At 31.8% G+C, this 25,612-nt stretch overlaps 1 protein-coding gene across 1 annotated transcript in view; it reads right to left on the bottom strand.

The window, feature by feature from the left end:
• Positions 1-25,612, bottom strand: part of CNTN6 (contactin 6) — a 493,040-nt gene that overhangs the window by 359,856 nt on the left and 107,572 nt on the right. Inside the window, exon 2 of the mRNA XM_007500105.2 lies at positions 24,245-24,370. Within this exon, the coding sequence (XP_007500167.2) occupies positions 24,245-24,299 (55 nt within the window). The 5' untranslated portion in view covers positions 24,300-24,370. The remainder of the gene's footprint in view (positions 1-24,244; positions 24,371-25,612) is intronic.

Raw genomic sequence — 25,612 nt, 5'->3', positions numbered from 1 at the left:
ATATTCTCTCTGTTGCCTGAATAGGATTGCTCTGTGATTGAACAAATGCCAATTAGATCGATTACACAAAGGTTTCTACTTGTAATCCCAGATCATCTTATAATTTCTAAAGAACTGCCGCAAATGCTGTCATAGGCTGAAATGAGTCAATTTAAATATGATTAAAGACATTGTAGTCTTCTGTTTTCATGCAAATATATTATGTGATCATCTAGATATAGTTGATAAACTTTTGATTTCAGTGGATACTTTAGAGTGAATCAATCCTATTATCTATGACAGAGGACAGCTAAGAAATTAGGGGCCAAAGAGCTAAGAATTAAAATGCCTCCAAGGAATCTATTTTCAATGTTTAGAAAGGAGGCAAAATTGACCACACAGATATCATTCAAACTTGGGAAGGTCACATTTGATAGCTAGATTATAGCATTGAAGAAAATTATTTTATTTGAAAGAAAGAATTAAATATGGCTAATTTAAATACCATTTTATATTGAGGAGATATCTATATCTATTTCTCTCTATATAATCTTTGAATATATATTCTAATGTAGAAATTAAGGAACAAGGCAGGGGAACATTTGGGTAAAGATTAATAGAGGCACAGACATAAATGTTATTGTTATCTGGATTTGAAAAGAAAATGAAAAAGATAAGTGAGGAAACACAGAAGCCTGGCAGAGAGGAATCATACAGTAATGACGGGAGCCTTCAATTATTTATATATTTTCTTGAGTGTTAAGGCAGTCACTGAAAATTTCTTAACTTGTCTTAAAAATAATTTCTTTTATTGGTATTTGGGAAGTGGAGAGGAAGGGAGGGGAAAGAAAGGGAGAAGTGGGGAGGAGAGGCCAGAATGGTATATCTAATAGATCCTACTCTAATCAATTAATTTTACCTATTCCTTTTACAGATGGGAGCATTAAGTTCCAAATGGAAGAAAGGAAGTTTCTTGCCCACAGTCAAAAGATGAATTAGTAACAGAACTAAAGTTAGAATCCAGACCTCTCAATTCTCAGCCCAGTGTTCTTTCCAAGCTACATGGAGACAACCAAATGAATCGTTGTGGCAAAAATACCCTCAAAAATTTGATAATCAGGATAGTTGCTAACACTACACTTTACTTGGCTCTTCAGAGCAATAGACCTCAAGACTCTGATCTAGTCTACAGTTATTCCTCCTGATTTGTTTCCTTCCTTCTGCATTCCTTCTGAAATAAAGTCATCTTTCCTTTCCCTTGATGCTCTTTCCTTTTATTTTTTCCCAATCAACGATAACATTCCTAGATTCATTAGAAACCATGGACCAGTAAATGACCAGTGAAATGAAATTATAATCTCAATGAGATTATAAAATGAAGACGAATTCATTGTTGTTGAAATTATGAAAACATTTAAACTAAACTAATATGGCTTTTTTGAATTTATGACAGAAAAGGAAAAAAAAAAACAAGTCAAATTTGAAATCTGTCCCAGATTTTGTGAAAATAGATTTAATACAATTTATAACTTGGATAACTAGAATTGCATGGACTAAAATTCTGCAAGATAACTTAGTCTAAGAGGGATAGGAAGCTCTTAAGAATAAAATTTTAACATTTCCATGTTGTTCATTTTTGTAAGTGAATAATCTTATAAAACCAAAATCCCCAAACATATACAAAAATAAATAAGTGATAAATCTTAAAAAAATTTGTAGGGTACAATGGTAAACATTTCTGATGGGAAGTAAAAAATATTTTTTCTAACAGAATGATACAGATGTAAGGGAATTCACCAATACACTTAAATTAAAAATATATATTTATAGCAAAGAGTAGTAAAGACAGTTATCAGAGGATATATGTATAAAAATCAATGCAATATGTAAGGATGATTCTAGGCATACTCAATAGTGGAATGAATTATAACTCAGTAGTAAAGTTATAGACCAAAAAATAGTTATTTTGAATACTGTAGAGGGAGGAGGAACAAAGAATAAAAGAAAAGATAAGAAGACTTTTTGATATAAGGTAGGAAAGAATAAATAATAGAGAGATGGTAGGTAGTTTCAATTCTTAAGCTATTTTTGTTTCCTATACTTCAGATCAAACAAAAATGGTTTACATGCTGTTGATACCAAAGCGAGTAAAGTGATAGTTCAAGTCAGGTGAGAAGCTCAACTCAGTTAGCTCAGATGAACTACATTTTCAGGAACCAAAATAATTTTCAGATACAATATGTGAGCCATTAACAAGGCTATTGGAATGATTGGGGAAGAGTAGGATAAATAAAGTTGTAGCAGTGAAGGGTAAATGACCTTATTTTTAAAAAAGGGAAAAGAATAAAATCTGAAAAGTAATGGACAATATGTGTGACTTTGAATCTTTGCCATATCATAAAATGCTTTGTTAAAGCTATTTGTAGTGAACATTTAGAAAAAGAAACATTATTTACCATGGATTCATCAAGTACTATTTATTCCATGCAAAATGTTTTCCTCTTAGATAGGTTTACTAACATGGTTCATCAGGTGAATGCTGTAGAGAAATTATCTAGAAGGCTTTGTGTGTGTATGTTTTTGGGTGTGAGTTTATAGTCTTGCCTTTTCTTATTACATCAGATATTTTCTCTTACTCTACCCGAAAAATCACCAATGACTTCATTTCACATTTTCCACTACTAAATTGAAATTTTTAATTCAAATAGATTTTTATCAAAGGCTGTCATATGCTCATGTTTTTCTTGCTTAAAAGATAGATGTGAATTAGTCAATATTATGGTTAGATTGAATTTGAACTGATAAATGACTCAGTTACCTCATGTTCTTTGAAGTCATTCCATATATCCTTTAAGGGCATTTCTAATGATATACTCATGCTTAGTTCTGTGATATTTTTTAACAATTTTGACTTGAAACAGGAAATGGATGCCCTGTTCATCAAATGGCCAGATGGTACAAATGTAGGAAGTATGACTGCCACACTCATTGTAAGTCAGGATTCCAAAAGATCTTGACACACTTGAACAATGGGCCTAACTAAATAATTACATTCAATTTTATCAAAAAGATGTTCAATATGAATGAATTTAAATCTTGTACCTGGTTTCAAATAATGAAATTCACAAGTTTGGGGAGACCTAGATAGGGGAGACCTAATCAGAAGGTATTTTTTAAATATAAAAAGCTATAGATTTTAGTGGACTAGCTCAGTGAGTAAGCTATGCTATATAGAAAACAAGTAAGCTAGTGTGACATTAGCATTAAATAATTGATATATAGATTCTAGGAAGGAAATGTTGATAGTCTCACTGTAACATGTTCTGATCAGATCATATCTGGAATGACTTATTCCCAAAGTGTACTTTTCATACTTAACACCTTGATGAATAATTTCTACATCATTTAATGTATAGGAAAGTATTATTTTGGTAATATTAATAATAATAATGGACACAGAAGAAATATTGACATATAAAATGGGATTTCATTGAATTATATACACACATATATGAAATGTCAGCATTTTTAAAAATACAAGACTAAAAAGTGAGAAGCAACAAGAATAATACTTCTCAAATTTTATTATTGCATTTTTTGAAAAAAGAAGGAAAAATTATACTGCAAGTATAAAATGGATGTATTTTCCAATAATAAACCACAGCATTTCAGTTCCTGGTTTTGAGCTATTATATTTTCTACAAGTGTGATAATGGCTTTGTTAAAACTGACCTTTATCATAAATTAAAATTTGATAGGCAATCTAGATAGATTTTCCATCTCTCTTTACTCACAATCAATTGGAAAATACTTGTTATTCATTTTCATTTCAAATAGTTTCTTTTATATGAAGCTCAAATTTACCAAAAACTGAGAAAGATATTAACCATAAATATAAATTTGGACACAATTCATATCAATCCCATTTCATAAATGGATTTTAATAAAATGAAAGCATCTCCAAAATATACAATTTAAGCAACTATTAAGTTATACCACTGATGAAACATTTAATTTTCTTAATTGATTCTTTAGTTTTGAAACCAATAATAATCTCAAAAGAAGAATACATTTCTATTTTGAAGAGTCAAATTTAAGTTTATAGTTTCATATAGGAACTAAAATTTGCATTTAACAAACAAAAAATCATACCTCATAATTCACCTTATTCAAACAAAAATTCACATGATTTAAAACAAATTATATTTGTCACATAGAATGATACAATTGAAGTAATACACATGTTTTATTTCTTTAACATCATGCTAATATCATTGTTTATGCTGAATCTAGTATTTAAATGCAGTAATATATAGTACCATGTGGGTTACTGATAATAGCTATGCCAAGAGGAAGTTCAAATAAAAGAGCACCATTAGGATCTTAACTGTCAAAAGGAAATGTTGCGGCTAAGAACTCTTGAACAATTGAGGTTTCACAGGAATTATACAGCACACAGAACAACAAAGGATTCTGTAGGGGTAGGAACATTTTATTACTGGCATTGTTTTGAATTGCCATAAAAATATTTTAATTGCTTCATTACTCCTTTTAAGTGCTTTACACAGCACCCAAAAATCCCTTGCACCTTTTCAGTTGAATTGATATTAGTGGGACAGAGTTCTATTCCACTCAGGGGTACCATATTTTTAAGAAGGGCACTGATAAATCAAAGACTATTCAGAGGAGGGGAATTACTTTACTAAAGGGCCTCAATTTTTGTATTATGAGGAAAGTTTGAAATAAAGAAATGGCCATATTATGAAAAGTCTGAGCACACCACTTAAATACTTCTGGATCATTTTCTGGACCATGGACCAACATGCCAATTATCTTGTCTCCTTAACACTGACTACACTGGAGCCAACTAGATGATTTATTACTCCTTGCTTGACATAGCTATATCAACAAAATCTAAAGCCGTATCACTCACTTTCCTCTCTGTACTGTGTCATTTATCAGTGAATTCTTGTCCCTTTATGGTATGCAACTTTTTTTCAGATTCACATATTCTCCCATTGGAATGTAAGCTCATGAAGAGTATGAGGAGACATTTTTCCTTGTTTTTACATCCCTAGGGGTTAATACAGCATGTGGAATAAGGAAAGGTCTTAATGAATCATCTATCTACATGTTTCCTTAACTGTGGATTTTTGACCTAGAAAGACATGGATATAATATCACAGTTTTATATGATGACTTGTAAGTCTATTTTCATGAAGAACTTTCATACTTTTACATTCTGCTGCAGAATGCAGAGCAAGAACAATGGATAAAAGTGGTAAAGGGGCTAGCCTTAAAGTAATAAAATCTTTCAAATATTTAGAGTTGTTCTAAAGGAAAATTGGCTGCCTTGTGACAAATGGGATCCATTACAATGGAAGGCTTCTAGCAAAGGGGAGAGGACTATTTGATGGGTGTATAGTAAATGGAATTCTTTTCTAATTAAATTTTGGAATAAATTGACATTAAAGTACCCTCCAAAACTTAAATTATGTGACTAAAATGTTAAAGGAAATGTAAGAGTAAGAACAAGCTATAGTGAGGTACCCTAATGCAACAGAATGGTAATGACTAGCAAACTGTTATATAATAAAAATGAAATGGGATTGAATAGGAATGTTATTTTTTTCATGTGATCTTCACAAGTGTGTCCACAATGACCTAAGAACTTCATTATTTCTTTCGTCTCAGAAGTACCTGCTGATAAATAGAATCAAGGCAAAATATCGAGGACATAATAACTGACTGACTCATCTATTTTTATTCTTCCCCATCTTAGAAGATCTGGTAATTTTACTACAAGAATTGATTATGAATTCTTTTATAAGCATTTAGGTTCATAGTTTCAAATAATTACTTTTACATGTTTAAGGAAACAATTATGATTTTTATTCAGATCTCCTATATCTCATCCAGCTTTTGACAGAATCCAAAATGTCACTATTTTAATTTTTTCATATAATTCCTATAGCCTAATGTACATATGTTCTTTCATATTTGTAGCAGTCCTTTTTGTCAACTTTTATTTTAGTAAGCTGTATCTTATAATCATATGTAACTAATTATATCAACAGAATCTGCTACCCATTATCCCCAAATACTTACATGTTTTACTTCCTACTCACATCAATAATTCCTCTGTTTATTAGAGGATCAAGTGATCATATTTATTTTTCTTATTCTCTATTTTAATTTATATACCAATTATATATTGATATAACATTCAACAATTATTTTCTGACATTTTATAACCCATGTGCTCTCCCTTCCTCCCCTTTACTCACATCCTCAGGATGGCAGGTAATGATATGGGTGGTACATGCGTTATCAAAAAACACACATTTCCTTGTTCATCATAATGAAAGAGAAGGCAGATACTGCTCCTCATTCTCTTTCAGTCTAAGTGTGCCATAATTCCACTTAACTGTGTGAATGTATTTAATGAAGTTATTTTGTAAAAATCTTAGACATATTTATAAGTTTTTGCACAAACAAAATCAATGGTACTGTAAGAATTAAATTTTAATGGTTTGACTAAAATATATGAAGATTATAAATAATGATGGTTGATGATTCAAAGTAATATTGCTCAAAGTTGAAATGACTTGAATAGCTTTTATTTACAAAAGATGTAGAAAGGTTAAAAGCAGAGAAATACAAAAGCATAGAAAAAAAAAACATTAACCTACCTAACTAAATAATGCTACAATGTTCAGGTGCTCAATTCAGCCAGGACTTGTTGACCTTCAACCAGAATTAAACTCTCTCCAGAAGACAGAAAGGGAAAGACAGATATCCACTCACCCAAGTACCTTACAAGAGGCAGGTCAAGATGATGACTCTAGCAGAAGGTGATTCCTCAGGCCAACTTTCTTCCTTGAGTAGACCTTCTTCTTGAAGCTGACATACTTATTGAAGTCAACTTTTTTAGCCCCAGAAATTCAGGGCCTTTTATGGTGGCTTCTAATCCCCTCCCCTTTTCACAAGGGCCAATCACAGCTTCCAATTTGCTCAGCACTGCCCAGGGGGCAGTGTTTGTGGGAACCCACTTCTTACATTCTGGAGAGATGAATACTCATCAAAAGAGTTCACAGGTTCCTGACTGAATGAGGTGTGAACTCTCATTTCATGGATGATTAAATTGAAAGGGTGGAGATCTCCTTTACCTAGTGCTAAGTAGAGTACTCAAACTTTTGTTGATTTTATTCAAAAGTAGAGAAATGAGAGTTAATCCTGTCTTCACAATCTATTGAGGTACTAAGTGGGGAGTGTTAATTCAAAATAGACAAAGAGAATATAGGATTCCCTTTCACAAGTGTAAACTCAGAGAGAACAAAGGGTTCCCATTTACACTACTAAGAATGAAAGGCAAACCACAAAATGATAAAAATTTTTATAACTGGTATCTCTGATATTGACTGAATTTCTCAAATGTACAGAGAACTGAGTCAAATGTATAAAAATACAAAACATTTCCAAAATGACAAATGTTCAAAGGATATGAACAGAGAAATCTCAGATAGAGAAATTGAAACCATATTTACTCGTAAAATTTAAACAACTCTGAGGTATAACCTCAATCCCTTTAGACTGGCTAATATGACAAAAATTATAAATCTTTGTGGGGATGTGGAAAAACTGGTGCCTTAATATTCTTTGGTGAAGCTGTGATCTGATACTAATATTCTGTAGAGCAATCTGGAACCCAAATAGCCCAAAGGACCATAAAACTCTACATACATGTTCACCCAGCAATAACACTACTAGGTCTATGTCTCAAAATGATTTCAAAAAAGAGAAAAAAAATTACCAAACAAAAATCTTTGTAGTAGTTCTTTTGGGTGGCAAAGAACTGGAAATGAGAGGAATAGCCATCAATCAGGGAATAGCTGGACAAGCTGTGATATATAATTGTAATAGAATATTATTAGGCCATAAGAAATGACAATCAAGATGATCACAAAAAAAAAACATTGAAAGACTTATATGAAGTGATTCAAAATGAAATGAGCAGAACCAGGAGATGTTGTACACATTAACAACAGTAATATATGATTCTAAAATGAGAATGACAACTATTATCAATAAAGCAAAGATCCAAGACAACTCCAAGGGGCATTGATGAAAAAGTATATGCACCGCTATAGAAGGAACAGACAACATCTGAATGAGGATTGAAACATACCATTCTTCATTTCATTTACTCCTTGAATTTTTCTTTCTATTGTAAGCAATACGTGTTTTGTTTCACAATATGACAAACATGTAAATATGTATACATACAACCTATATCATATTTTCTGCTTTTTGTGGATGTAGGAGGCCTGTGAGGAAGGAAGAAAACACATATTGCAAAATGTCAGAAAATTAATATTAAAATTATATTGAATTGTAATCTGTAAAAATATAAATTAAATATATAAAAAGATTCAAGAAGAAAAAAGAGACATGTTTGCAAATATTGGGGTTAGGGAGGGAAGCAGAAATAATTTTTATTCATGCTAACTATGATATGAATTCTAAACTATAGGGATTTCAAGGGAACTATAATCCACAATTGACTTGAAAATATGCCTCATGATCCCTTTGTCTTTGATTACATTTCTCTAAAGGGAGAACCTTTGTAATGTTCAATTTCTTCAATCAGCATCCTGTTAATTTTTTTGCATTAGAATTAAAATTGTCATAATTCAAGAATCAGTAAATTTTAATAGATTTACTTTTGTGTTTATTTTACCAAAATCAAAATAATTTAATAAATGAATACTTGAGGGTTTTTCTCTCCATGCTTGCTTTGAACTTTTCCCCTTCCTTTCCACTTTTCATTGACTCAATGGTTCAGTTGAACTAAGTCATGTTAGTTGAAGGACTAGAGCAGTTGAGTTTATAGATATCCACTGCAATAGAGCTGCGATATTATAATATGGCAGTACTGTTTAATGAGAATTATCCAATTGTGCCTAAACTCCCTGGCAGTGATTTTCATGATGATAATTTGCAAATAGCAATTTGAAAACAGTTGAAGAGAACAGCATAGAGCAATTGACTTGTAATTGCCCGTGGGGACAGAATAAGATGGATAAATAACATCCACAGATGATTCCCTAAGTGCCTCTTAACCAACAGAATGAGAGTTCCCCTCACATCATCTTTTACTACAGCTGCTGAGAAAGAGCAAAGTTGACTGATAAGTTTCACTGGCCTTATTTTCCCATTCTCACCTTCTTGGTTGAAGTGTTAATGAATCATTTAATGGCTGATGGCAGTCAAGAGGGAGGAGAAGCAAAGGATTAAAATAATCCAGAAATGGGAAAAAGTCAGGAAAAGTATTGGCTCTTTGAACGAATATGCAGTTTTTAATTAATCATATCTTTGGACTCCAGATATTTTTTTCTTATAAATAATATGATACTATCCCAGCAAATGCTGGCATTCAGAGACCATTTGACAAATATTCAACTTTTTATTTTACATAAGAGGTGCCAAATAATCTGAAGAGAATAAAATTGTTAGATTATACACATGACCTAGACTTCAGTCTTAGGATGCTAGGCCTATTTTATTACTAAATCATTTAAATTATCTTTTAATTCACTGATGTCAGATTTCGCTTGCTAATTTCAGTTTCTGACTGCTTATTTCTTCCCATTATGTTTTCCTTCCTCTTGTGTCTTCCTATATGCTTACCAAATGGAATAGACCTAGTGCATCCTATTCTAACCACAGTGTTCCTGATAGCCTTGGAATATAAATGGGTCATGTAAATGTTTTATTATACTTGTTCTTGCCACGTAGCTATGCTGAGCTTTTTTTAATGATACACCTCAAGTGTAATTCTTTATGTGGTTTTTCATCCTAATTACTTATTTGTGATGAGCTACATGTTCGCATATCTACCAAGCACCTCTCTATTATTTTTTAATAGAATTTTGGCTTTAGCTTCTTGAGAAATATGTGTTTTGTGACATATACACCACATTGATAGGATTATGTTTTTGTTTGAAAAGACTGTCATAAGTTTCAACAAGAAGTTTGGAATCAACAAATATTAGTCATTTATGAGAAGCAATCCAAACCTGCTTTTTTTCTTTTAGTTCTTCTCAATACCTGTCTTCATTATCTATTTAAATTATTATTATTTAATTTCCCTATGGGTGATGTGCTCTATGTGTTATTGATCCAACTATATATTATAATTTGGATAAGAGGAACTCGTAATTTGCTTTTCCAACCCATAGGTGAATAGTTGGGTCAAATTATTTTGAATGATTTCATTTAAAAGACATTGTTTCAGGCTTTGTTGCAATCAACAAAATGTCATTTCCAAATGGAGGCATTCATATAATCCTACCATTTGTAGCTGGATTTCTTTCTTTCTTTTTTTTTAAACCCTTACCTTCTGTCTTGAAGTCAATACTATGTATTGGCAGGAAGAATGGTAAGGGCTAGGCAATCGGGGTCAAGTGACTTGCCCAGGGTCACACAGCTGGGAAGTGGCTAAGGCCCGATTTGAACCTAGGACGTCCCGTCTCTAGGGCTGGTTCTCAATCCACTGAGCTACCCAGCTGCCCCCAGTAGCTGGATTTCTTAACTCTTTTTAATGGACTAATTTGACAGACTGGAGAAGACTATGGGCGTCTCTTCAAACCATTGGTTTGTAACCTATTTTGAAATTAAAGTAAATGTTAGACTTCTGTAAAAAGATAGTGAAAAATAAGTTTTATTTTCACATCCAAATTCACAGGTCCTTTGAAATCTATGTAAGCATTCACAACATGTCTAAGGATTATCTCTAATGGTCCCTGATCTGTTCAGAATGACTCTTTTCCTTTGAATCTCAATGGAAGTTCTTTTATGACAATGACAACACTACTGATGAAATCAAATCCATATTGTGTTTTTGTGCACTATATTGTGCTAGGAGTGATAAAGGCAGAAGGGTAGAGCATTCATATGTTTATAGATAGAAAATAGAGATATTAGCTAACTAGCTAGATAGATATCCCCTGCCCTCAAGGAAGTTGCCTTCTATGAAGTCAAATAGGTATTACCTGGAAATGTGAAAAACATAGACTATGTCAAATAGGAAAAAAAAATAATCCTGTGGAAACCTCTATTCAGAGATGTCACTATTATCTTCATTTGATTAGTGTTTTTTGGGGACATGTGGGTGGCTCAGTGGATTGAGATCCATGCCCAGAGATGGGAGGTGCTGGGTTCAAATTTGACCTCAAACAGTTCCTAGCTGTGTGATCCTGAGCAAGTCACTTAACCCCCATTGACTAGCCCCTACCGCTCTTTTGCCTTAGAACTAATTCACAGTATTAATTCTAAGATGGAAGGTAAGGGTTTAAATATTGTATTTGTTTCCTGCAGTTTCTGTGATATAATGTATACAAAAGAACAATAATGATTTCTGCTTTATTTTTCATTTTTCCGATGAAAATATCATCCTTAGATACTAGGTTTATAATTGATTAGCTACAGAGCCAATGAGGATTCAAGGAATCCCTGTGCCTTCCCTAACTTGAATATTTGTGTGTTTGTGTATGTGCACCTATGTGTAACTGTGAGTTATTTATGTATGTTTGTGTTATACTTCTCAATTTTTTTTGTGAATTAATGACAAAATGAGCAACCAACACCTGTTGGCTTCAAGAGGAATTTTGCTCTCATTTCTTTTTAAACTATAAAGGACAAAGGAATAAATTTTTCACGTTATTTTCTAGACTAAGAAATAAAGAATATAACTTGGGAAATATCTGCTTTTCTCTGAATGAAACATCATGGTTCAAAAAAAATCAAGCAAACTAAACAATACAAATAGAATTAAAAGAACACAACAAAAGTAAATTCAATTTAGAAGCCATTTGCTGGTTTTATTATCTGATTCAGATCATTTCCTTAAAAAATTCTAGTATTTCCCACAAGGTTTTGTACATAGTAGACAATAAATTTCTATTGAATCATAGATATTGATCTCATCTCCTTGCTGTGGTATGTGTCTCTCTGTACAAGATTACTTTTCCTATTTCATCAAAAACTCAACTTGCCCAGATCCAAATTCATCAATTTTTTGCACTAAAATCTCATTTTCCTAATTGTTTCATTTCTGTTGATAGTTCAATTTCATGAAGTTATTTTGTATACCTTTCTTCTATTAGCCTCTGTGTCCAACATATCAAGAGGAAGTGTGACATATAGGATATTAAACACCCATTGGAGTCTAGAAAACCTGGAAAGGATATAATTCTAGCCTCTGAACCTTAATAGCTTTAGGATCGTATGAGTCAACATTTAGACAAAGAACAGATCTTTGGAAAAGTAGGCCAATATCCAATAATTTTTAAGCTGAAAAAATGTATCTCAAAAATTAGTAATTTAGTCAACTTTACAGAGATTGTAGGAGTAGCTAAGTGGGGCAGTGGATAGAGTCCACCAGATCTGGACACAGGAAGACTCATTCTTTTGAGTCTAAATATTGCTGCAGACATTGACTGTGTGACTCTGGCCAAGTCATTTACCCCTTTTACCTCAGTTCTTCATAGGTATAATGATGTAGAGAAGGAAATGGCAAAATATTTCAGTATGTTTGCCAAGAAAAAAGCTAAATGGGGTTATAAAGTCTAAAAAGTACCGAACAAGAAATAAAGAATGACAAATGGAATGCTTTGTTTAAAAAAAAAGAACTTGAGAAGACATAAAAATTGAAACAAAGTGAAATGAGCCAAACTAGAATTTTTGATGCAGTAGCAATATTGTAATAATGATAGACAGTGAAAGATTTAGCTATTCTGAAGAATACAATGATTTAAGACAAGTCCAAAGGATTCAGGAAGAATTTTTTTTTTTATCTGCCTACAGAGAGAGGACTTATGAACTCTGAATGCAGATTGAATGACATTTTTCCCTTCATTTGTCCTGTTTGTGTTTTATAAAATGGCTAATATTGCAATATTTTAACTTGACTATATATATGCATATATATGTATAATGAGTATTATACTTCTTGCTTTCTCTATGAATTAGAGAGGTACTAGAATGATAGAATGAATTTGGTACTCAATTATTTAAAATTAATATTAAAATTAAATCATTATTTAAAATTTCTAAATTCTTAAGGACCTATATAATTTTTACTGTAATTTGCACAACCCCAATACATAATACTTACCCACGTTTTCATGATTCAAAGTTTAGTATTCTATTTTAATATTGTGCTTCTATGTACATGGTTTCCATCTTTTATAGAAGTCAAAAGCATACTTTCTGCTCTACCTAGTTAGCACTGTTCTATATATCATACTCGTTCGACTTCTTTCACCCCTTGAATTAGCCATTCTTATCACTAATCTCTATCATTGGAACATTTCCCTTTATCTATCCTAAGCCCAATTCTGCATCGTCATCTCTCATAGGCCAGTTCTTATTCCATGCCTCCTTGATATAAAGTACACTTAGCTATCTCTTCTCTGATAATCTGTCACATAGAATTCTCCACACATACTTTCATGTGCTATTACCATTGTATTTTCATTTGCCTAATATATTTCTTTTTCTTTTCCCCTAAATTTCCTAGAATAGTATTAATTTGGTCATCAGCCAAAAATATTTATTGTCCATTGTTTGACTATCCTATATTTTCTTAAGTTCATATTGCTAATAGCTTGATTACCTAAAATAAGTTATAATACTATTTTTTGTTTTTATTTTTAATTTTATTTTTTTCATTATTACATGTCAATATAATTTCTTAATATTCATTTCTCATATTTTGCATTATATCTTCTCTCTTTCTTCTACTCCTAAACCCTCCCCAGGAAGGCAGGCAATATGATATAGGTCCATATGTGATGAACTTATAGCACTCTCTCTGTTGGCACATGCACTGTTGCCCAACAGAGTTCATTACTAGAAAGCCAGAGGGACTCAGGGCTGAGTTGCTCCCCTTACCCTCTCCACATGCCTGAGGACATTTTTTCTTATTACCCATGCCTCTTCCCAGGAGCCCAATAGGAGCACTTCCTCTCTTTATTGTCTGTGGTAAGATGGGTGGCTCACATGTGAGTGCAGTGAGGTTGGCAATCTGTTGAGCCTGTGGTGATTACTGTGGTGGGGCTGGAGAGGAGCTAGGTTTGAAGGAATCATAGCTCACAGGATGAAACATCACTGGAGGGGATTAGAGCTGGAGTGGGGTAGTGTGCTTGGCTCCCCTCTACCTCTCCATGAGAGCCTCTCATCACATATCCCTCTACCTCATAGCCCAATGGGAGTGCTTCCTCCATCCCTTGTCTGAGGTAAAAAGTGGGGCACACTACTTGGTCTCAGGGCGTGGGATGAGGCATGGTACTCAGTCTTTAAAAGGTTCACCATCACTGATATAGGTTGTGCATATAATATCATATAATGCATATTTCCATGTTCATTATTTTATGAGACAAGATGCATGTTGTTTTTACTAGGAAAAAATTCCCTGAGGAAACAAAGCAAACAATGCTTTTTCAACTTACATTGGACTTTAATTGTTCCTTCTATGACCATGGATATCTTTTTATTTCATCATGAGTCTCTTGGAGCTCTCCTGAAATATTGTCTTCTTGATAATAGTATTATAATTAAGTCATTCACTGTTGATAATTATACATTATTGTTATTATTGTGTATAATGTTCCTCTGGTTCTGCTCACTTCACTCTGCATTACTTCATATAAATATTTCTAGGTTTTTTGTGATAATCCTGTCATTTCTTATGGCAAAATATAATTGCATTACAAACATATACCATAACTTGTTCAGCCATTCCCCAGTTGATGGACATCACTTGCATCTCCAGTTTTTTGTCATCACAAAAAGAGCTATTGTAAATATTTTTGTATATATAGGTTATTTTTCCTATCTTTAATCTCTTTGAAATAGATCCATTGTCAGAGAGACTTGCTATAAAGATTTTCCCAGTTTTTTGTATGCCTTTTAATCTTTGTTGCATTGATTTTGTTTGTTCAGAAAGGTTTAATTTAATGTAAAGTTATCTATTTTACATTAACAAATATTCTCTGTTTTGTTTTGAACTAAATTCTTCCCTTACCCAAAAGTCTGACTGGCAAATTATTTTGTGCTATCCTGATTCATTTATTTAATCACCCTTCATTTCTAAATACTGTATTCATTTTGACTTTAGCTTGATATATTGCATAAGGTACTATACTCTGCCTAATTTCTGCCATAATATTTTCCAATTTTCCCAGGAGTTTTTGTTTAATAGTGAATTCTTCAGAATCTGTCATCTGTGGGTTTGTTGATTACTATGGTCATTTAGCATTGTCTGTTGGTTGCCTCATCTATTCCTTTGGTCTTCCACTCTGTTCTTAGCCAGTACCACATCATTTTGATGATTGCAGTTTTATAATATAGTTGGAGATTTGGTACAGCTAAGCAAACTTAATTTATTTTTCCATTAATTACCTTGATATCCTAGGCCTTTTGTTCTTCTGGGTGAAATTTGTTGTTATTTTTCTAGCTCTATGAGATAATTTTTGGTGGTTTAATTGGTATGGCAATTAATAAGTAACACACATGAAACTATATAGCTATGATTCAAACCCAGGCCCAGTAATACTAAATCTATCTGTTTTCTACTATATAACAATATTAATACTTATTTGGTTTGCTCCATTAGATTAACTTCCATACAATAATGATGAAATGGTAAACATATGAAAAATATACCTGATATTCTTATATGCAATGTTAATATAAACATCTCAAATTTTTGTTCATTTTACCACATTAAGTCTCATTACCTAACTCTCCTTACTAAAAAAAAAAAACTGGACATTATTGATCATTCACAAAGTTGATCTAAAGAACTGATTGGATTAGTCACTAATAATTCATTTTAACTTTTATGTATAAATATAGTATGTACTTTATCATTCTTTATTGTTCCCATTAAATATTGTTTTGTGGTGACTGGGGCTTCAAAATACACACATTAATTCTACTTCATAAAGCCTTCTAGCCTTTCACTGAGACAGGTCTAAATATGCCATCAATGGCATTACAAGTAAATGAGTTCCATAAAGGCATATGGTTCTGTGTAGAAGGCAGGTGTTTATTTCCATGTGAATTTAAATGTAAAAATGCTAAATGTTTTTTGTCATTTTTATTTTACCTTTTGAATGACAAATTTCACAAGTGCAAGAATGATATTTTTCATGCTCAATAAAATCTGAGACATGCTAAGAACAGGGACATTCATTACATGAGTGATTTAATGAATATTGGTTCAGAAAGCTAACAGAAAGGGGCTAATATAACTTTATCTTGGAATGATAATCTTTAAGCCGGCTTTGAGAGTGAAAAGCTAATGTTATATTTTAATGTTTTGAAAGAATTCTGTAACTACTCAGGGACTCTCTAGATTTCATCAACATATACTTTAACACTTAATGACAAAAATGCAAGATATGGGGAAAGATTGAAAAATGCTGAATGATTTCTTTTTAGAGTAAGAAACATGGCAAGCCAATGATTTTTACACTGTACAAAAGCCTTGCACATTTGTATCAGGAAGACTTTTACAGAAAAAAAAGAAGAAAAAGACATTTCACATAGGGTAAATCAAATATATTTTTAAAAGAATATAATTTTATTAAGCCTATTAAAAACTATTCCCACTATGGGAGTCATTCCCTAATCAGCTATGTCTCAAGAAATATCATTTAATTGTTAAGGCAATAAATTAAATTAATGTCAATTAGTAGGAAAAAAATGCTATGCCATGATATTACAAACCTTGCAAAAATAAACAATAGAGTAATGAATTCCAACACTGGTAGTGATTTTTTTCACATTTAACAGTTATTAATTAATTTCATTAAAATAGGATAAAGAGAACTTACACAATGAATGACTTTGTAGTGTATGAATCATTGTCTTCTACTAAAAACTCTCATAATTGAGGATTGCAGAGGGCAATCTTTAGCAATACACTTTTTGCCATCATCATCAGAGAATCTTTACTATCCTTTGGTAAATGTAGCAGAATGAGTATTTACCACTGGAAAAGTTCAATCATAATCTCTTCATCAGAATCTATTAAACTTATTATAGCATATAGGTATTATATATATATATATATATATATACAATTAATATATGGAAATAATTATTATTCAAACTTTCACATGGATATACCACTAAAGAAAAAATAAAACATAATTTCTTTGGATACACTGAACAAATATGTATACGATTGTACCAAGTTATTTCATTTCCCTTCTCAAGGAGATAAGATGGCAGAAAAAAGGATACTCTGCTACTCTAGTCTCTTCTAAAATACATTAAAAAATCACATTAAATCAAAGGGAAGCAGATTAGACAGTTCTCAATGGGATAAGAAGAGAAAGTAGTCCAGGCAGCTCAACATATATGAGAATTAGTTGAACTCAGAACAACCAAACAGGCTGCTCTGAAGCAAGAAGCAATGAAAAAGTAAAATGGAAATGAGCCTTCTCTGAGTCACTCAACACAGGTATAGATGGCAAAGAGGGCAAGGTGGGAGACCAGGCTAGCCTAAACCGCTAGGCATAGGAAACAAAGTCAGAAAGAGAAGTAAACTTATACATTCTCATGTGGCAGCAGATTGATTGAAGCAATAAAACTGCAGAGTAAGGGACTGGTTCAGCCTGTCACTCCACAAGGATAACAAAGGCAGAGATAAAAAGAAACCTACTTGCTCCCACGTGGCAACAGAGCATTTGAGGTAGCAAAGCAGCCTAGTGGGGAACCAGCCAAGGCTAATACTCTGCACAGGTAAAAAAGGCAGAGATGACATGAACCACTCACTCTAACATGGCAGCAAAGCTCCAAAGGGAGTGAAATAACAGAGTGAGTAAAGCAGCAAAACCTTGAAAAAGGGGCCTGCACAGCCAAAGCTACTTGGAAGGATCAGAGAAATAACAGAACAGGGATTAGCCTATCCCACAAAACAATTGGGTTACTGTTAACATTGGATGTGGAATCTAGCTGAGCAAAATAGCTTCAAATTTCTCCAGAGCAAGCAAATAGGTCCACCCTCTTGATAGATACATCTTAGAAAAAAAAGGTAGCAATTCTACCCAAAGTACCAAAAAAGAATACTCTCCCAGTTTGGAGCAGTGTTCCCTCTACCCCAGGAACAGAAAAGAACCTAACAGCTAGATAAAATAAGTGGAAAACAAAACAAAACAAAAAACTAGAAAAATAAACAAAAGACAGAAACAACTTTACTTTCAAAAGTTATGTTAGTGGCAAGGAAGACCAAAATATGAGAGGGCAACAATGGCAAAAAGGAAACATACAAAACTTAAAGGAAGTTATAAATCCATGTTAGGCCCCAAAAGCAGCAATGAAGTAACTTAAAAGGAGTTAGAAAATCAAATAATAAGAGAAAAGACAGAAAAATTCAAAAGTTTGGGAAAAAATAACTTTCTAAAAAGTAGAATGTCAGAAAGAAAAATACACTGAAGAAAACAACTTCCTAAGGAATAAATTGGACCAAATGGAAATGAAGGTTAAAAAAAAAACACTGAAGAAAAACAACTCTTTAAAGTTTAGTATTGACCAAATGTAGAAGGAAATAAAAAAAAAAACTCAAAGAAGAAATAATTCTCTAAAAAATTGCAATTGGACAAATAGAAGCTAAGAAATACATAAACTTCAGGAAACAATAAGATGACATTAAAAAAGAATATCTAAAATACCTCCCTGAACAATAAATGAATAAACAAAAACTGCACAGGAAAATAAATCCAGGAGATATCAGCTAAGAGTCATTGGAATAATTGAAAGCCATGATCATAAAAAGGAACCTAAATAACATATTACAAGAAATAATTAGGGGAAATTGCCTTAATATCCTTTGAAAAAGAAAGAAAAAAGAAATTGATAGAATTGCAGTTTACTTACTCAAGTTGATCCAAAATTAAAATATCCCAGGGCTATTATCATCAAATTCCAGAACTCTTTAGCCAAGGAAAAAGTAATATAAGCAGCTAGAAGTAAATAATTAAAATATTATAGATCGACAGCCAGAATTACTTGGACCTAGCTGCTTCTACATTAAATAACAATAAAGCATGGAATAGGATATTCTGAAAGGCAATAGATTTAGGAATACAACCAAAAATTATATAACTGCCCAGCAAAACTGAAAATAAACCTCAAGATTGATAAAAACAGCACAAAATAAGAAAAAAATACTTTAAATATTGATTTGATATAATGGTAATTATGTAAAAAGAAAAAATAGTACTTTCAAAGCACAATATGCCACATCTGAATAAAAGAAACAAAAATCATTGAAGAAAATAACTCTTTTAAAAAAGAGAATTGTCAACCATTTAGATTGAAAAATGACAAAAAATGGTTGTTAAGATTGTATAATTTTGGAAAAAGTTATATTAAAAATAAAATAAAAATAGAATTGGATGAATGTAAAAGACTACAAAAGCTTACTAAGAGAAAATAATTTCTTAAAAATTAGAATTGAACACATGTAAGCTAATGATACATTGAGAGTTCAAGAAAAAATGAAAGAGATGAATAATAAAAAAGAAAATATGTGAAATATATCAATGGAATATAAAATGACTTGAAATATATATCAGAGATTATTTAAGTACTATTGCACTATGTGAAAACCATGATGAAAAAAATGTATACATCACATATTAAAAAACTTCTCAAAGAAAACTTCCCTGTTATTTTAAATTCAGAGTGGAAAATAAAAATGGATAGAATCCACTTATCACCACCTGAAAAAATCATAATATAAAACTGTCAGAAATATTATTGCCAACATCTAAAACTCTGAAGCCAACTATAAATTATAAACAGACAGAAAAAAAAGTTCACACATCTTTGAGCCATAATCAGGATCACACAAGATTTAGCAGTTTTCACATAAAAAGAGTTGAAGGTTGGAGTATGATGTTCTTGAAGACAAAGGAGCTAGTTTTATAACCACAAATCTTATCCAAGCAAAACTTAATATAATTATTTAAGAGGAAAAGTAAATATTTAATTAAAGAGATGTCTCTTTCATTAATCAGAGTATTCCTTATTAATATCAATAATAATTAAAAAGAGCTCAATTGAAAATTTACCTTTAAAATGCAAGAGTTAAGAGAAAAACAATATAGCAAACATGAAAAATTAATCATAAAGGACTCTACAAAGTTAAATTTTCTATGATCTTGTACGGGAAGATGATGTTTGTAACTCCTAAGAACTTTAATATTATTAAGGTAGTTAGAATAAATCTACATAGAAGGAAGGCATGGGTATGAGTTGATTATGTTGAGATGAACTCCAAAAACATAAGGGTGATAGAGTAATGCACTGGGAAAAGGGGAAAGGGAGGATAATGGGATTTTTTTTCTTACACAAAAGAGACATTTAAAAAACAACAAAAGGTTTTTTGGTAAAGTGGTAAATGGAAGTTGTGGTGACAGGCAATACTTGAACCTCACTCTCATCAGAATTGTTTCAAAGAAGGAAAAATACATACACACAGAGAGGACATTGTTGATTATAAGAAAATAAGAGGGAAAAACAGTAAGATATTGGGGTAGGGGAAGCTGTTGAATGGGAAAACATGCTGAGAGATCATGGTCAGAATAAAAATAGGCAGAATAAAAAGAGAGAAAAAAGGAAGATTAAAGAGTAAATAATCATAACTATGAATGTTAATTTGAATGAAATAACCCATAAAATGGATGTGGATAACAGGATTAAAAAACAGAATGCAACCCTATATTGCATACCAGAGACACAATTGCAACTGAATAACAGAGTTAAGATAAAAGACTAGAGCAGAATCTTTTATGCTTCAATTAAAGTGGAAAATGAAGAGATAGCAAAGCAAAAGCAATATTAGAACTAAATAAAAATGATAAACAAGGAAACTACATTTTGCTAAAAGGTACTGTAGGACATTAATATTGTGAAATAATGTCCCCTTCCTCTGGTTCAGGATGAAACAGTTTGATTCTAAGATGAGGCTACACCTAGTTGTTTCTCCCCCCAGACTTTGAAAATGTATTGGGATCTTCTATCTTTATTAAGCATAAAAACATTAAGGGTAGAGCTGGCCAGCCATGGTGAACCTCCTGACTTGCTTGAAAGATAAAGGGAAGTCAGCAATTTCTATTCATGTTGGATTTCAAATGGCTGGATGTGTTGGCATCATCCTTGTCTGAACAAAGATCTGCATCTTCCTGTAATGAAGTAATGCATGGTGTTGGGGAGGGGGTGGGGGAATGAATTCTCTTAGTCCACCTCATCAGTAACTATTTACCAATCAGAAATAGCTAGAGATTTAGAAAGGAAGGACTGAGTGGTGAGCTTACAAGGGGTATTTATGTACCTGTTCAAGAGAAACTACATCTTTTTTTGCCCTTTGTTTTAGACCTGTCACATTGTGGAAAGTGTCAACTGACATTGTCAGAATGCATTGACCAGTCAATAAGTTACTTGTATAAGAAATATTGTCTTTCCAGAATGTCAATGGTAGAGGAGCTGAGGGAAAACAGGTGTATCAATAAATTGTTGATGAAGTGATGAATTCATTCAAGAGAAGAATCTAGAACTATGCCAAAAGGGCTACAAAACTGTACGTATTGTTTGATACAGAACTGACACTATAAGGTCTGTCCATCAAATATATCAAAGAAAAAGGAAAAGGACCTATGTGTCCAAAAATATTTAAAGCAGCTCTTTTTTTTTTGGTGGCAAAGTTTGACAAGTGGAGTAATTTCAGAAAAATCTTGGAAATTATGCAAATAAGTAATTAGAATATGGGAGATCATTGTTCTCAGTAATAGCAATATTGTACTGTGAAAATTTTGGATAATTTGATCAATACCAAAGAATTCCAAAGGATTCAAGATGAAAAAATGTTATCTACCACCAACAAAAGAATTAATGAAATTGGAGTGCAACATGATACATGGTTTTCTCACTTTATTCACTTTTTTTTTTTAATTTTTGAGATTTGGAAAATATGGAAATAAATTTTGGATAGTAGCACATGTATAATTGATATCTTTTGGCCCTCTTAGTGGGTGAGGGAAAGGTGAAAGGGAAGTGAAAAATTTGGAACTCAAAATTTGAAAAAAAATAGAAAGTTCTCTCTCTATTAAAGGATCAATTTGCGGAAATAATTGTTAGATAAATTTAAACCCAATAAGGAAAAAAAAAACCTTCTTAACAGTGATGACTTAATTTTTTTTTAATATAAAGATTTCTTTAAATTTGTAAGATCTTCACCCAATGAAACTGATTGCCTCAATGATAGAAAAATTGCAATGGGTAGTCATGATTCATGCATTGATTGGACTAGATAATTTCAAACTCTGTAGTTATATATTGGTCACTAAAGGCTCATAATTGAAGATACTGATTCTCATTACTCACTCTTTTCTCAGAGTATAAGGATCCTAAAGCTTAGCCATTCAAAAATTAATCATTTTCCCCTGAGGCTGGCAAAATGGATAAAAAAGGACTTTATTTTTATATTATTCCTGAGAATTTCATCAAGACTTTAAGAACCAATTGCTTTTCAGAAGGGTATGATAATAATATTGCTAACTTTACTAATTGAAGTCAAATAAAAATGACATTTTCAGCATTTCTCAATTGGTTTATACCTATTAGAAATTCCTGAAATGTCACTTGGCCTAAAAATATTGCCTGGTGTTCCATTCCTAAAGGCACTATTATGTTAACCATAAATCTGCAACAGTCTATAGGCAGAGGGTAGATTGTGATATATGCAATATCCATCACACTCTGACCTCAAGGAGTATCAATTACATGCTTCTGGGATCCTTGAGCAAAGTAGTTTTATTATATCTGTCAATATTCATGGATTAGCTATGTGATACATAGTTTCCTTTATAAAAAAAATGGACCTAGGAAATATTTCCATTTATTGTGGTTTCCTTTCTAATGATGTTTGTCTTGTCACTCCATTGAGGGGAAAAAACCAGCATTTGAAATATAGTGTTAAAATCCAGCATAAGTCATTTGCAGTTCTAGCATTCAGAAAGCCTTTTCAATATCAAATTCACCCACCTTCAAATAAGAAATTATGTGGTCACAGGAAATGCATCTACTTATATTCTTCTCTTGGAATAATTAGTGTGAATTGGATTTTACTACAGGATTCTTTTTTTCTGGCCACTAAAATTTGTTAATGAAACTTTATATGATTTTATTTAATGCATCCATAATGACTTAAAAATTGAAGAAATGTCTTTAGAACTCATTCAGTCACTGCGTGATTCTGTCTTTTTTATGGTTAATTAAAAAAGCCTTTCATGTTATAAGTCTGAGTTGTATTTATTCTCTGTAGATCAGTTGAATAAGTTTCATCATCATCATGATCATCATCACCATCATTGTCATTATTATTGTTGTTGTCTTCCTCCTTCTCAATATGTAATGCTTAAATAGAGGTTTAGTGTATACAAAGGACTATTTAACAATACTGTATGGTAATTGCTGTTATCCTCATTCTCATTTAATAGATCAAAATACTCAGGCCCAGAGAGGATAATTGATTTGCTTATGTCACTCAGTATCTGCAATAAGATTTAAACCAAGTCTTCCTAACTCCAATTTCAGTATTTGAACCATAATAGTATGAGAATCTCTAATCATAGCAATAACATAAATTTAAGTTAGACACAATGGTATAATGCTTCAGATTCTTTATCTGTAAAGAGACAGGGTTGGACTAAATGATGTTTCTAAGTTTCTTTTCCTTGTGTAAAATTTTAAGGTAAAAGTCTTTCAAAATATTGATATAACTCCTAAAATGTTCGAACTATCTCCCAGAGGTACTCACTATTACTTCTTTTCCAACCTTTCCAGAATTCCATTATGAAAGGAGAACCAAGGATAAAACTAGTTTTCATTTTCTATTAATTATTACAATAATTTGACCATACTTTCTTTCAGCAAAAGAATCCTCCATATGAAACCTGATGATTTAATGTGTATGCATTACATGCTTTTCTGTAGCCGCTGGTACATTGGTGGAATAAAAAGCAACATGCATTAATTAATAATAGGGGTTACCTTCAAAAAAGGCCTTTGACGCTTAGCCATTCAGAAGCTCTAAGTATCATTCATTCTGGCAATTGCTTCATCTCTCAAAAGAAGTATGATGCAGATATATTTATCAATCAAACTCTGTAATAATGGAACACTTTACCTGCATAACAACTTATGAGTGGCAGCAGAATTATCAGTTTCCTTAGCAACCTCATCTCCACTTTTCAAAGTCAAATATTTCTCCCATCAAATCAGCAATGATAATATATGACTTCAAATTTCTTCCCTGAAACCAGAAGAAATACAAAAAAGTATAAACATTAATTATTTGAATATGTATAAGCATTCCACTTAATAACATATTGATTTAAATTAAAATATACTCAATAGATGAGAGAAAGTGCCTTGTCTTAATTTCTGTTTCACTTCCAGTGCTTAGCACAATATATTCAAAATTGCAGATAATTTATAAATGCCTGCTAAATGGAATATTGGTCATATATGAAAATAAATGGAATTTATGTGATTTTTTTCCAGTGTGGGACTCTCCTATTATAGGAATCTCTTATATCTATGATTATGACTTTCTGGAAAACTCCTAGGAATGCCCTAATTGTTAGTTCACCAATTTAGACATAGATATTAAGTTACTTATTTAGGGTAAAAAAAATTAGTGTCAGATTTGGGAAATGAAGTGAGGGATTTCTGATTCCAATTCTAGTTTTCTATCTATATCAGAATATCTTTTAAATATATATACATCTATTTTTTTTCTCTTAAATACAAATATCTTCCAATATTTCATCAAAACATAGCTAGTTAAAGGTTATATCAATGAAAAAGAAGACCTGGGGTTTCTAATAAATAAAAAATAAATTAATCTTTGTGTTGGGATGGTTATCATACTGTATATGGGTTATCTGAAGATAAGCTTAGTTAAGTTCAGATATATTCCTCATCACTTTGATGTCAAGTGAATTGAAGTTATCAAAGAGTTAGAAAAAATTTCAAATGCTTATTTCAAAAGTTGAAATAATTTAATTTGAATTCATGTAAATTTCAGCTTGTTTATTATTATAATATTGTTCATATACATAAAGACCACAGTCAATTATTATAAAATTAACTCATATTGATCATTCATAATAATTATTCAAAAGGGATATGTCTTATCAGGTTAATGCACTCAGTGTTTGTTTAGAGTTTGTTATTTCACTCTAGAATCTGAAGAAGGAATAATAATGCCCTGAATCAACTCCCAACCATTCTATTATTGGTTTTCATATCTCATTTTCAGTCACTTTAGTTGATCCTTTTATAGCTATGCTAATACAAATGCATTTAAACATTTCATGGAATTTTCAAGTATTTTAAATCAATATTATTGAAAATATACTAATTTGGAAATATTATCCTTTTAATCGAACTAGAACTAAAATTAATGATATGCCATTACAAAATTGTTGCAAAATCCATTTTAGTAGTCTTATCCTTCAGCTATCAAACATGCTTTCCCAAGGGATTGCAT

The sequence above is a fragment of the Monodelphis domestica genome, chromosome 7 (genome assembly GCF_027887165.1).
Source record: "Monodelphis domestica isolate mMonDom1 chromosome 7, mMonDom1.pri, whole genome shotgun sequence".
NCBI classification, from domain to species: domain Eukaryota; kingdom Metazoa; phylum Chordata; class Mammalia; order Didelphimorphia; family Didelphidae; genus Monodelphis; species Monodelphis domestica.
The sequence above is the reverse complement of the archived record's forward strand: the minus strand, read 5'-3'. Positions and strand labels throughout refer to the sequence as shown.